The 14888-nt window shown below is 37.1% G+C and overlaps 2 protein-coding genes across 2 annotated transcripts in view; one reads left to right on the top strand and one right to left on the bottom strand.

Annotated features, from left to right (window-relative positions):
- The window catches only part of dnai1.2 (dynein, axonemal, intermediate chain 1, paralog 2), a gene marked incomplete at its 5' end in the record, with an annotated part of 27976 nt that extends 13410 nt beyond the window's left edge, over positions 1 to 14566 (top strand). Inside the window, 3 exon segments of the mRNA XM_014009688.1 lie at positions 2367 to 2466; positions 11861 to 12046; positions 14159 to 14566. Coding sequence (XP_013865142.1) covers positions 2367 to 2466; positions 11861 to 12046; positions 14159 to 14236 — 364 coding nt within the window.
- smim24 (small integral membrane protein 24) lies at positions 5937 to 7617 on the bottom strand. The gene is made up of 3 exons (XM_014009690.1): positions 7413 to 7617; positions 7071 to 7191; positions 5937 to 6529 (listed from the first exon to the last, which is right to left on the bottom strand). The coding sequence occupies exons 1-3, from the start codon at positions 7468 to 7470 to the stop codon at positions 6457 to 6459; spliced, it is 252 nt and encodes an 83-aa protein (XP_013865144.1). The 5' UTR covers positions 7471 to 7617; the 3' UTR covers positions 5937 to 6456.
- Positions 14567 to 14888: the final 322 nt, after the last annotated feature.

Here is a 14888-nt window from a genome sequence, read left to right as displayed (position 1 = left end):
ATAGTATACTAATAATACCTATACAATAAAAATAAAATACAAATACAATGAAACAAAAGGTAGTAGAGAGTAGAAAAAAATCTTATAATATATTCCCCCCTTTTTTTCATCAAATATAAAGTCAAACAATAATAATCCTCAACAAAAACATCAAATCACTGCAGTGGTTCCATGTAAAAGGGTGATTATTTTCTTTATTTGCCCCAATAAACATTGAAAAACAGCATTTCCAGAGACCGTCCCATGAAAAAGGACCTTAAAAAGTACAACTAAAACATACCGGACYGTGGCTCACCACTGACTTGCATACACTGTTTAGTGCATTCCCTGAATGCAGCAGCTTTTTTCAACAGGATAATGCATCTTGTCATGCTGTAAAAATAATTCATAAATGACCTGAGGAAAATAACTGGTTTAAGGTGCTGATTTGGTCTCCAAATTGGGATCTTGTGCTGACAGCTTTATGTGAGATATGACAGCAGGCCTTTTGAAGTCTGGTGGCGTTTATGCCTGGGTGAGTCAAGACTGTCATGGTGGCAATAATGAGAACCTTTTCACATTGGCAGATTTGGTTATCATGTTATCACTTAGCAATAAATATAACCCTTGTACTTTTTACATTTGAAACCCCTTTTAAGTTTACTTTTATTAGACCTAAAAAGCTGTATTTATATTGCCATTTATAGAAAAATATAAACATCAGTTTATGACAAACATTGCTGTTTTTTGGTGCTGTGACACTTGGCCGCCTTCACAATAACTAGGTTTCATCTGTGTCAGTACTGGCTGAACTGGGCTTCCCAATTTACWAAGCTGATGGAGGATCTTGTACTTGTTACTCAGCTAAGAATGAAATTTGGATGTTTTGTAAAACATAAATAAAAACAGAARACTATGATTTGCAAATCCTTTACTYCAGGTCACAACAAAATAATGGAAAAGTTAAGMAATGCTCAAAAACACCTACTTTGAGCATTCCACAGGTTAAACAGATTGGTGTCATAATTGGGTATAAAGGGAGCATACCTATGGGGGTATGTGTTCATGTATGGATAACTTGCACATCTGTGAAGGCGCCATTAATGCTGAAAGCTACATACAGGTTTTGGGGCAACATATGCTGCCATCCAAGTCACATTATTTTCAGAGACGCCCCTGCTTATTTCAGCAAGACAATGCTAAGCCACATTCTGCACGTGTTACAACAGCGTGGCTTCGTAGTAAAAGGGTGCGGGTAAAAGACTGGCCTGCCTGCAGTCCAGTCCAGTTTTGTCTCCCATTGAAAATGTGTGGAGCATTATGAAGTGCAAAATACGTCATAGACTGCGGACTGTTGAGTAGCTGAAGTTGTTCATCAAGCACGAATGGGAAAGAATTCCACCTACAAAGCTTCAGCAATTAGTGTCCTCAGTTCCAAACACTTATTGAGTGTTAAAAGGTATGGTGATGTAACACAGTGGTAAACATGACCCTGTCCCAGCTTTTTTCGAATTACTACAAGCACCAAATTCAAATAGTGTAAATATTTGCAAAAAAGCAATAAAATGTATCCATTTGAACATAAATATCTTGTCTTTGTAGAGTATTCAACTGCATATAGGTATAAAAGGATTTGCAAATCATCAWATTCTGTTTTTATTTAGGTTTRACATAATGTCCCAACTTCATTAGACTTGGGGTTGTARGTTAAATCTTATCCTGAGTGGAGGCAAGTAACATGTTTAAGGCTATACGAGTAGTGAAGCTTAGTATGCTTAACATAGCTTATTTATTGTAGTTCAAAATATTTATATATTTTGGCCTTATTAGGTTATCCACAATCTCTTAGTTTGTCAGAAAACCTAAGACACTTAAAACTCACTCTGTCACAAAAGAGCACCTGCAATGTAATGCTGAATCAGTAAGTGTAGCAACACTATGCTTTCTATGCAGATATTCCAGTTGACTCAGTTAAGCAGTTAAAGCGTTCCAGTGTGTTAGTCTTTTTTACATTCCTATACTCATCTTGGGTCGAGCATAATTTTCCTGGCTCATTTTATTAATCCACAGATCCACCCACATGTTGTCAGCCCAAGCAGCTTGTCTGAATAATGATAGTAATCATTTGGCCATCATGGAAGATGCTGTTTTCAGACGTGATTTGTTACATTCAAATATACAAAACTTTTASTTTTTAACAACATTGTACAGCAAATAAATGTCTTAAATCTTAATTTACAGCTCTTTTTGGAGTAAATTATTGTGTGGCCTCCAGGATATTGTTGTTGTTGTTTGTGTTTTTTACCACAGATGTGTTGAATTCATATCAAGATAAGTCACGCATGTCATTTTATTATTTTATTTTATTTTATTTTATTTTTTTGCAGCACTCCAATTTTGGTCTTTGATCTGAAATCACAAGTTGGAGATGTTGCTTGGGCCCCATACTCCTCCACTGTCTTTGCTGCTGTGACAATAGATGGAAAAGTAAGTTTTTCTCATCGTACCTTACAGAGTATCTGATTTTTAAAAAATGAAGTGTTTCATTTGTTTATTGTTAAATCAGTGTAATTGAAAAAAACAATGAACAAAAAAAAGGCTAAATATGACTGCACATGACTCCAAACTGATTGTACAGTTTATCCAACACTTTCAACTAAAACTTCAGTTTTTCCTCCACATGAAGACAAAGTTTCTACACATCTAACATTTTCAATTCAGTTAATATGACTAAACTCATCGATAAGGCAGCAAGTGGGTAATTTGGATCAGCATCTTTCAAACCACTATTTTTTAATTGATGTGTTAAATGTAAAGTTTAGAAATGTTTTGGTATTTGAAGTGATAATTTGAAGGTATCTCAGACAATATATCATACTTGGCTTTAGGATGTAATCACACATATCTGCTGCAACCCTAAAATAATATAAGCTTTACACATTTTTGACTTAGCATGTGAAATAAACAGCTGCCCCATCCACCACCTGCCGCTTGTTATTTTTGTCCTTTGACTCTTTCTCTCTTGACGAGCTTCAAATTAATCCTAAGTAGCCTCAGGCAATCATGTTTGTTCAGACACTTGTCTCATGTAACAGAGTGGCTTCCTGCTTTGCCAGTAGTTATTGATTTCAGCCAAAAGTCATTTCCACAAAAGCTGTGTTGCTTATCTCCCCATATTTTTTTAGGATGGCTGCAAGCCGTCCCCATCTGTTCATCTTCACAGTCTACGCCACTCTCTAAAAGTCCAGAGTGTTATGTCTGGCACGTTTTGTGGCCAACGTGGCAAATGAAGTCAAGTGAGAATGGCATAGAGGAAATGTGAGCTGAGTCATTTGAAAGACACCTCAATGTGAGAGTTTGTGTACGTATGTGTCATGTCCTCGCTCATGCCAGGAGTTTGTCACCACGCGCAACAGATGCACCAAAGTACCCATAACRCATTAGGCATTTCACAACCATTAACTTTGTCCTTCACCCTTTTCTTGAGAAAACATCTGATTTTCTAACTCAGCCCTTTTACAAAAAAAAGTTGGAACCAATATGTACAACAACAGCTTGTTTTCAGATTAAAAGAAAGTTTCATCTGTGTTGTTATTAATTGTTTGGAACCAAATTCAAAGCATGTAGCAGCAATGGTTGAATAGTATTTAAAATATATATCAGTGGGTGTAGTGTAACAAGTCAATAAAAATGTCATTAAGTCAAGGCCAATGTGACCACCACTTTCATGTACCAGTATTTCATTTTGTTACCTGTGTAATTTTAGCTCCGTTATGTTGATGAGCTTTGGCCAAAGCATTTATCTGTTTTGAAAAGTGATCCGTTTTATAGTTATCCTTCTGTTTATTTTTATTGCTGGAATATTTATTAAGATGTGAACACAGATAAAAAAAGAGATGTATCCTCTTAACACAAGTTCAAACTATTATTTAAACCAATTCAAATGTGAATTTGATCCCTAGAATGTAGAAGAAATCTCAAGTTCTTACTTGCTCACAATATTAACTGTTTTTTTAATAGTTCCCTTGTCTCCAGTTTTGTTGGAAACAGATGATATTGTTGTTTGGCTGGCAGGCAACTGACAGATTAGTGACAACAGCTTTGTTGGGTCAATATTTTTACTCTGCTCACTGACTTGGTTCTAGAAATATCCTTGTTGCTGGTTAAATGACAAGATGGTGGTGGCTTAACTTCAACCCTCATTCAACTCTGATCATTTCACACATGACACAGAAGTGCAAAACATTTAGCAAAGCTGACAGGAGAGGTGATATGTCAAACAACAACAACAACAGGGAGTAACAAAAAAAGTAAGATATTCTAGACTAGAGATGGGCAACTTAAATGATGGAAGGATGCCAAGATTTTTGTTGACACTGCCAGAGGGCCACATAGTGCATATATACAGTATATTAAATCAACATACAGTGCGGTAACTTAGTAAGTTAACATTTTTCATGTTCAAATGCATGTATAACAGTTGTACATTTGATTTTAATGAATATGAATAGAACATTTGAAGTAAACAAAAACTAAACACTTCATCGAGCTGAAGTACAATTGCATAAGATGCCTTGAGTGCAGACTCCTGCATGGTTGTGGTTCTGGTTAAAAATTTCTGTTTATATTCTTGTGACCTCAGTAAACATCTTATTTTTAGCTTTGTGCAACATGTTGTAGTGCGACAAATTTAAATTCTTCATGGCAGACACCGTCTCTAAGCAGACTAAACACGTGAGCTTACATTGAAATTCTGGAAACAGATAGTTTTCCTCCTATTTCACCTGAAACACGCAATTTTCTCTGTCCAGTTGTCTTTGTCACTGCAACCAATTAGTGCCACTGAGACACACATTTTCTGTCATTTTTAAAAAGGTATCTAAGAGCTGCTTAGAGTTTTTAAGCAAGAAAAAAAAATGGTGGTCCAGATGGAAGTCGCCCCCAGGCCCACTGTGGCCTGCAGGCCTCCAGTTGCCCATCCCTGTTCTAGACAGATTATAAATCAATGAACGTTGTACTGATAAAGCATTACTATAAAACTATAATGACTTGTTAAGGCATAAAGGAAAATAAAAATATATATTTTCTCACTTCAGGGTTACAGTGAATAAAACATGGTTTGAAGTTACAGCCGGATGAAGATGAACTGGAAATCAAATATAGCCAAACAACATAACAGAGTTGCAGTTTTTTTCTAATTTTTTCTAATTTTACATAACTAAATATAATATTGTGTATAGTTGCATAAAGGTTTTTTTTCTGTTTTGTATTTTTTTAATTCTATCAGCCAAACTTTATCAAGGCTGAACTGTCTTTCACATTTTATTAGGGTCAGATTATCAAGCACGACAAAGGTCACAACATTCTCACGATTGTTGCATGATGTTCATCAGCGTAGGACAACATCTTTGCTGCAAACATTTGTCATTTGTTTTTGTTTTTTTACATGGATCTAGAAAAGCTGGAGTGACTCAACGTGAGCTGTTTGCTCCTTGATGTGGATTTACTGTCTGCTTCTTCAACCACTGTGCAAAATGTCAAAGAAACAACAGTGTGTTTGTGTGAGCATGTGAGTTTGTGCACAAACATGCACATGTGTTTATAAGGATAATGAATTGCCTGGCAGGCTGAGGTGTGAGAATGACACACTGCTGTGTGTTGCAAACAAATTCTCTCTGTCCTCGTCTCTCCATCTGAGCTGATTGTTTATGGGATAAAGTGTCTGAATGACATAATGAGAAGCCTGGTTCTGTCCACCAGTTATCAGGCTTCAAACCCATGTTTGCTCTCTCTCTCTTAGATGTTGTCTCTTAGCTTTTACTTTTTTCTTTTTTTTTTGCGCACAGACTTCCCCAAATTATTTATTTATTAACATTGTTTAAACCTCATAAACTACATCTACCCAGAACAATAAAAATGTTCTTTATTTGAGATACTGTAGATGAAAAAAACTACCCTTCATTTCATCCCAATTTTATTCAAACCATGTAAAGTTGTCTTGAGCAAAAGTTGTCCAGACTCACTGAAGGGCTTTAAAATGTATTAACGTTTCTGGACTGACAAAAAAATAAAAGTGATTTATATACTGTATAGTGTGGACCTTGAAATGGTATAACAATAACACTTTTTAAAAATGTATTTTAATATTCTAGTGTTGCAAATTAGCATTTTGTTTCTACAAACAGTAGGACACTGGAGAATTTTCATAATCTTAGCTATGTACAGTGTCTGTCCATGTTAAATAAAAAGCATTTATGTTTCTTAAAAAAAGAAACAGAAATAAACAGATAAAGAAAAACACAAATAACCTTAGCTTTTCACTTTAAAGATGATAGAAGACATTGTTGATGGCTCTCGTTAAGTTCAGTATACCAGTAAAATTAGGATTTTTCATCAAAAATAGCCCCGATGTGACCGTCACAACTAATCTGATGACTGTGACGTGTGTGTAGAGTGGTTCTCGAAGCAGGTGGGTTTCTACATAATGGTTTCTGTAAAGTCACCTTCYTCTGACTTTAGATCATCATAATTCCAGCCCTCTTCATCCTTCCTGCAACACAGAAAGGTCTTGAATGAGATAATAACAATGTGCTTATTACATGTTCCCAATCAAAGCTGGTTAGATCTATAAGTACAAACAGTACAGTAAATAAAGTGTACTAGAAAATGCAATGGGCAGGACTTTTTTTTCATCAAATAGATGACATGAGTTCTCCAGAAATGGTTTTAATCTGAATGCATACAAATTTGAGATAATGATTAAAGAATCCATAAAGCTGTAGCTTCAGCTGCGTTGCAGTAAGATACGCAATAAGGAAGCATTTACTATCTATGATAGGTTAATATAATAATTATTGTACCATTAGTCATTGGATAAGCTGGACGTTATGCAACATGAAGACATTGACACATAGAGTCATGCAAATATTATAGAAACATGACACAATCTCTGACACTTTGGTTAAAACTGTAAATACAAACTTGAAAAAAAGAAAGAWTCAGAGTTAGAATGGTTGCTGTCAGATATGGTAGTCAAGTTTCAGTGTACTGGTACTGTGTGCGTATGTGTGCTTATYCATGTGTAAACAAACCTGTCTTTTTTAAGAAGCCTTTTAATGATCACGATAACGAAGACAAGAAACAGGAAACCAACAACAGCAGACAGACCCACCAACCAGGGCTGAAGAGTCACTGAACGAGCCCTGGCTGCACCTGCCAGGAACCGAGAAACTAATTATTAATAGCTGTCAATCATCGTACACCTTTATGCCTAAAAATAAAAGGTTTTCTCTCAAATATATTTCTGTCAAATTTAAAAAGTCAAACATCAGCAGTAAGATACTTTAGAATAAAAAAAAACACGTCCCTTTAGATTTATGGATTGTAAAATAATCGTTAGAAACATTTTGACAGTAAAAGAAAAAAGATGTTACCTTTGTCCGCTGAGCAGCTGGTGATGCACAGCAGAACACACAGCAGGAGCAAATTCATCCTGAGTTTAACAGATCCAGCTGACAAACACTGAGCGTCCAGTTTACCCCGGCTGCTGAGCAACACGTGAACAATGTGCACGTCCTGTCTCTGTGTGTAGTCCACAGTTCATAGTCCACAGGTTCATTGTGGGAGGTATCTGGGTGTGTGATCTGTTGTTATCAGCAGTGTTTCTGAAACAGTGCGTTCTGCACAACAACAAGGAGATCTCTGGTTTCTGTTTTAACTGGGAGGAGTTTACATTGTCTCTTCCTCTGGCCCATTCCCCTTACTGCTGGAGGCACCAGCAACCTTGAACAGCATTAAGTGGGTAAAYAAGATGGATGGATGGATCTTTGCTTTTCACTTATTAAATAAAGTCATACAGAGCCTGCCTCTTGCCACATTTGGATCCACCTCTGTTTTGTAATACAGACCAATTCATATGCAATTCAGACAGTCAGTAAATGCACTGTAAGCTTCTCATACAAGTTATAGTTACACTGGTGTAATAAATCTTTATTACAATTAGACGTAGCTTCTTTAATATTTAAAAATGATAGCCATGTGTACAGCTATAACAAAAAATATGTATCATTCAGTTTAAAGGTGGCTTCGTCTTTTTGAATGATACCACAGTGGAATGTTTTTAATTTGTAAGTTTTTATTGAAGCATTTTATAACCAGGCAGGACTTATTAACAATTTCTTAATTACACTTTGGCGTGGCAAAAAGCAAAGTATCTGGAAGTAAAGGAGGATAAAGGCTGCAGTTGTTGTGGAACTGAATGTATTTAGGAGAAATTAGAGTCGATGTGCTTCTTGTTCTTCTTGTTTAGAGGGATGTCAGGCTGCAGCTTAAGGTTTGGCCACCAACATTAGACAAGAATATACATTTTATTGTGGCCTGGCAATGTGATGTCTTCTGTATATTTATCACCAGCTCATTTAATAAGATTTGTTAATCTCGGTTTTCATAGATCGTTTTCTGCTGGGCTCACTTTTCAGTGTGGAAACATACAGGTGCTGGTCACAAAATTAGAATATCATGAAAAAGTAGATTTATTTCAGTAATTCCATTTAAAAAGTGAAACTTGTATATTATATTCATACATTACAACTCATATATTTCAAATGTTTATTTCGTTTAATTTTGATGATTACAAATGACAACAAATGAAAATCTCAAATTCAGCATATCAGAAAATTAGGATATTACTGAAGACCAATAAAAACAAAGGATTTATAGAAATGTTGGCCAACTGAAAAGTATGAACATGAAAAGTATGAGCATGTACAGCACTCAGTATTTAGTTGGGGCTCCTTTGGCCTGTATTACTGCAGCAATGCGGCGTGGCATGGAGTCGATCAGTCTGTGGCACTGCTCAGGTGTTATGATAGCCCAGGTTGCTCTAATAGTGGCTTTTAGCTCTTCTGAATTGTTGGGTCTGGTGTATTGCATCTTCTTCTTCACAATACCCCATAGATTTTCTATGGGGTTAAGGTCAGGAGAGTTTGCTGGCCAATTAAGAACAGGGATACCATGGTCCTTCAACCAGGTACTGGTAGCTTTGGCACTGTGTGCAGGTGCCAAGTCCTGTTGGAAAATGAAATCTGCATCTCCAAAAAGTTGGTCAGCAGCAGGAAGCATGAAGTGCTCTAAAACTTCCTGGTATGTGGCTGCGTTGACCCTGGACCTCAGAAAACACAATGGACCAACACCAGCAGATGACATGGCACCCCAAACCATCACTGACTGTGGAAACTTTACACTGGACTTCAAGCAACGTGGATGAAGTGCCTCTCTTCTTTTCCTCCAGACTCTGGGACCTTGATTTCCAAAGGAAATGCAAAATTTACTTTCATCAGAGAACATGACTTTGGACCACTCACCAGCAGTCCAGTCCTGTTTCTCTGTAGCCCAGGCAAGACGCTTCTGACGCTGTCTGTGGTTCAAGAGTGGCTTGACACAAGGAATGCGACAGCAGAAACCCATGTCTTTCATACGTCTGTGTGTGGTGGTTCTTGAAGCACTCACTCCAGCTGCAGTCCACTCTTTGTGAATCTCCCCCACATTTTTCAATGGGTTTTGTTTCACAATCCTCTCCAGGGTGCGGTTATCTCTCTTGCTTGTACATTTTTTTCGACCACATCTTTTCCTTCCCTTCGCCTCTCTATTAATGTGCTTGGACACAGAGCTCTGTGAACAGCCAGCCTCTTTAGCGATGACCTTTTGTGTCTTGCCCTCCTTGTTCAAGGTGTCGATGGTCGTCTTTTGGACAACTGTCAAGTCAGCAGTCTTCCCCATGATTGTGTAGCCTATAGAACTAGACTGAAAGACCATTTAAAGGCCTTTGCAGGTGGTTTGAGTTAATTAGCTGATTAGAGTGTGGTACCAGGTGCCATCCATTTTGAACCTTTTCACAAGATTCTAATTTTCTGATATGCTGAATTTGAGATTTTCATTTGTTGTCATTTGTAATCATCAAAATTAAACGAAATAAACATTTGAAATATATGAGTTTGTATGTAATGTATGAATATAATATATAAGTTTCACTTTTTAAATGGAATTACTGAAATAAATCCACTTTTTCATGATATTCTAATTTTATGACCAGCACCTGTATAGTGTTAGTGGGTAACCTGACCAGAATAGGTTCTTTTATAGTCTTCAGACAACCAGGTCTAATTGCTTTAAAGCACAGAGAACAGATGCTTTCAGCTGATCCTGGTGTTTTTCAGGATGCTGTTATTCCTCTTCAGTCTCAAATCCTTGTCTGTGAGCTCCAATAGATGATGATGATTGCTACAATAAAGTGATTTCCTGGGTTTTACGTATTGAGCACTACAGTAACCCACACTTGGCTGAGTGTCCTGAACTGCTGAGTTCACATCTGCTTCAATTTAACTAAAACAAAACGGCAAACGTTGATGATTATTATCCAATAAAACTTACCAAATAATTAGATTAACACACAGGGTGTGCCGGTTTTAATCAGGGAAGTTCAGAAAAACACTATGAAAGGCTGCAACCTTTTCAAAATACTGTCATAAAGCAGCTATTATTCATACAAGCAACCATTTTTACTTTATTTACTTCACTTTTTAGAGTCAAGTAGATATAGATATAATATACACAATATAACACTTAAATTTGAAAGTTAAAGTGTTGGATTAGAAGCAAAAGGTTGGATCGTATGTGTGGCTGTGAATTTATGTTAATAAGAACTAAACACAAATTCAGTACAGTCAATTGTCTCTCTGTTCAAAGTGCTTCTGTGAGTCACTGCAATCAGTCATGACTAATACATTAGCCCCTATGTACGAACAGCTAGACCACTGCTGCCAGTAGCTGTGGCTCAAGAGGTCAGAGAAAGTCTTACTCCAGTGAGATTTGATGATTAGTAAGAAATGAGGACGCTTTGTGTGATTCTAATGAACCTAGACTGTGTGAACCCCAGCTGTCCAGTCACAGCCATCTAATAAAAGATGCCTGATGCACCTGACAATGGCTTTATTTGATATTGTTAGATTGTCTAAATGGATTTAGTCTGAAGGCTGGCATTTACTTGAGAAAAGATGTCTAAAAAATTACAAGCGTAATGGAACTGCTTAGATAAAAACTGAGTGTGCGAGCAGATGTAGTCCTGATAATGCTGGGAGCATCCCTCTTTTCTCCTTATTGTTAGAGCAGGGGGGGGGCAATATTCAAAACTTGGTCCAAGCCAAGGGCCAGTCTTTCTCAGTCTTTACTGGCAAAATGTTCAATAATAAACAATTCTTATAGAAATACACAGGACCTTTACCAAATTATATTTTATGTAGCATTTAGAACAAACAGTATATACAGATTAAGTAAAATATATTAAATTTAGAAAGATACCTCTTTAGTATTCATTTTTTAAACCTTACACTCTATTAACAACTTTTTTTCATTTAGTTCTTAGGGAAACGTTTTATCACAAATTAGTTTAAAATGGAAAAACTTCACTAAGCGTCCAAACATTTGACTTTAAAATAAGAAGAGAATACAGAAAAACATGAGCAATTTAATTCTCTATTGCTCTTTCCGAACCAAAAAACAAAATTACTGAAAAATTATTTCTTTAACTTGAAAGTTGGTTGTCATGAGAAGACTGGCAAAACGAGAAACTGTGAAACTATTTTACATGTCTTATTATCTGTGGCTGGATGAAAGTTTGATGCATGTGTTAGAGAGTTTTTATGCATCATCAGGCTTTGAAGATAAAATCTGAACACTACATTTTAGTATTTAATATATTTTATGTACTCCATGGGTTGTTTGATTTAGACCCTCACTTGTTGCAAATAGATTACAGCACAGAAATGTCAGTTCCTGTTGTAGGTCTAAAATAAGACTTAAATGCATTTTGACTCTTCTCTTTCAGGTTCACGTTTTTGACCTCAACGTTGACAAATATGAGGCAATCTGCCAGCAGCAGGTGGTGTCCAAAAAGAAGGCCAAGCTGACTCACATCGAGTTCAATCCAGTCCATCCTATCYTCATCGTAGGTGATGACCGCGGCCGGGTCACCAGCCTGAAGCTCTCTCCAAACCTCCGCAAGAAGCCCGTGGTAAAATTATTTGCAGTTAATTAAGGGCATAGGTTTTTTTTGTAGTTGTTAGAATAGTTGTGTGGTGTAGCCATAAGCTGTCAGTATCTTGCCTGCAGTAGACAGCAGTCAGTTTGGAAAACTATATTTTCTAAAACCATCATGTTGCTCTGTTAGCTACAATGTGGCTGCTACATGGGTTTTACCAATGGAATGTGTCTGCCAAGGGTTGTTGAATCTTTCTAATCCATAATTCTTCTTCTGTGTAATCTGACTCATAAATATACTTAGCACATTAAGTAATCAATTTTTTTTTCTTGAAACACTGCTTCTTGGGAATAAATGTTATAATGGTCACCTGATTGGCAGCACCTGGGGGTACCAGAAGATCAAAACAAGAGTCAACAGCAACAGGAAAATAAGCTGTTTGACAGAGAATATTTGGCAAATTTTAAATGTGCGCAACCCACATACTCAGCTCTACTGCTCACCCCACAAATGCACGTTCCTTACAAATGTGACACCATTTAAAAGGGAAATGAACAGACTTTCCAACAGTATGAGATTTACTGCCAAGAGGCATTGTTACAACAAAGAAATAATCTACCAAACACAGGTTTCCTTACTTTTTGTGCTAACTGTATTTCTTGTTTGTGAATGTGTGTGTGAGTGGATGAATGCCTGAAGTAAAGCGCCTTGGGGTCCAAGTGGATTTGATAAGGTGCTATATAAGTCCATGCCATTTACCATTTGTTTCTCCAGAAAAAAAAGTAAATACCATTTTGGAATCAGAGCAACAAAACTATGCGTTTATAGTTGTTTAATGCCTGGATGCAATAAAAGGGTCTGTGACTCAGTTACATAGAGCAACACATTGTTCAGCTGAGAAAACACTGACAGCATAGACATTTCCCACAACATGTTCCACTCAAAAGTAACAAGATGTAAAAGTATCTGATAGAGTGTTTCCTTGAACTACTAGAACTGGTTTAGAACAGAGGTCTTCAACAATGGAGTCACAGCCCCTAGTGGAGTCACAGAGGTACTGCAGGAGGGTTAGAAATTTTTTAAATAAGTTATACTTTTTCTTTTAAAGTTATCTTTTTAAACACGCGTTACAATGAATCCAACCTGTAGGAAATTGATAAATTGAGGCATAAAATAATGTGTTTCTGTCAGAAATGCATACATTCAATGAGAACGTGGCTGTTAGTGTGACTCTCTAAGGTGAATTCTTCCCTGCTTCTCTAATCTGAGTTCCCTCTGACTGTTGTCTACTAGCTGTAAGACGTTAGCATTTGCTCCACTTAGATGTTAGAATCACTAGATTTTTTTGTACCACCGCTGAAAAACAAAGAGAACCAGAGAGGAGAGAAAAGAAAAAAGCTTTAGTGCATTGTGTATCAAAGCAAAATATAGCCATGCAGTAAAGGCAAATGCTATTTTAATCTGTCTGTGGCTGATGAGTCCCTGAACGCACTGTTAAAGAGAGAAGTAATCACAGCAGTCCTCCTGAACACAGTAGGAAACCTGATGGCACACTGAGTCACATCACTCTAATCAGAGCTCATTAAGAGTTACCTCTGCAGCCTTTTATTTCTTTTTTTTTCTTTGTGTTCTTCACATCAGTTCCTGTAAACGAGACGTTTTAATGGCTAAAAGAAAATACATTCAGTGTCACTGCACACTACAGCCACAACCGCTTACGCCATCTCCCTTTAACCACATTCGTAAACACGGTTATGAGTGCACCGTAACAGCACACAGACACGCAGAGTTCTGCCTGACGTGCGTTTTCCAGCCTTACAGGTCCATTAGCTGCATAATTGCACAGTTCAGCACCACTGACAACGCTGAGAGCATTTTGATGGCCAATGAGGCAAATAAGCGCCAGCCGCAAAAACCCTTAACAAACATTTTTAATAATAAGTCTTACAGCTGGGCATATTAGCCTCCTCTGGCCGAACTCTGTGAGCACAGGGTGCAATATTCAATGTCATAAAACTCCTTTTGTTGGACACTTCCAGTGTGTGTGGGTGGGGGTGGGGGGGGGTATTTACTTCAGTACTCTAGCGTAAGCCATAATATTAAGTAATTTCTGTTTTCTGCATTTGTCTGTGTCTCCGTGTACAGGTGAAGAAGGGTCAGAAGCAGGAACAGGAACCAGAAGCGATGGAGAAGCTTCTCGACCTGCTCAGAGAATCAGAGTAGAGCCGCGGTCACAACACGGTACAATCCTTTGTACTCGTTCAGAAAAAACATAAAACTCAGCATAAATGAACATTTAAAAGAAAATAAAACTTGCAATTTCAACCTCAATTAGATGTTGAAATTATTTTAGGATTTGATCAGTCTTTTGTTTTCCCGTGTCATCCCTGCATCGTCAGTTCAGTTCCACCTCCTGCCCCGCCCCCTTTCACCTGTTTTTAGTTTCCACAAACACGTCATGTTTGTTCCTTGTGAGACCCCATGTTGTTCTGGATATATTTTTGCTGCTACGTCAGCCTGTTATTCTAATTATTAAAAGTCGTTCCCAAGTTACTGAGTCATCCATCTGCACTTTGGGCTCAACAAACTCCTGACATGACAGGTGCCTATAAACAAAATGCATTATATGACATGTACAAGGCAATTTAAGATCTAAAATAAACAAATTTATAGGCACTAAAGCTGTAACTGAACAAGGTCATAAATTGATCTAATAGATTGAGGCTTGTGGACTGAATCCAGAACAACTCATCTTGGCTGGWACACGCTGTCATTGGCTCCTGTCCCGGAAAGATTCAAATGCTTTTAAATATCCCAGCAACAATTATGATTTCACTTTTCAACATTATTATTATTATTATTGTTATTACTATTA

Source organism: Austrofundulus limnaeus, unplaced genomic scaffold (assembly GCF_001266775.1).
Source record: "Austrofundulus limnaeus strain Quisiro unplaced genomic scaffold, Austrofundulus_limnaeus-1.0 Scaffold60, whole genome shotgun sequence".
NCBI lineage: Eukaryota > Metazoa > Chordata > Actinopteri > Cyprinodontiformes > Rivulidae > Austrofundulus > Austrofundulus limnaeus.
The sequence above is the reverse complement of the archived record's forward strand: the minus strand, read 5'-3'. Positions and strand labels throughout refer to the sequence as shown.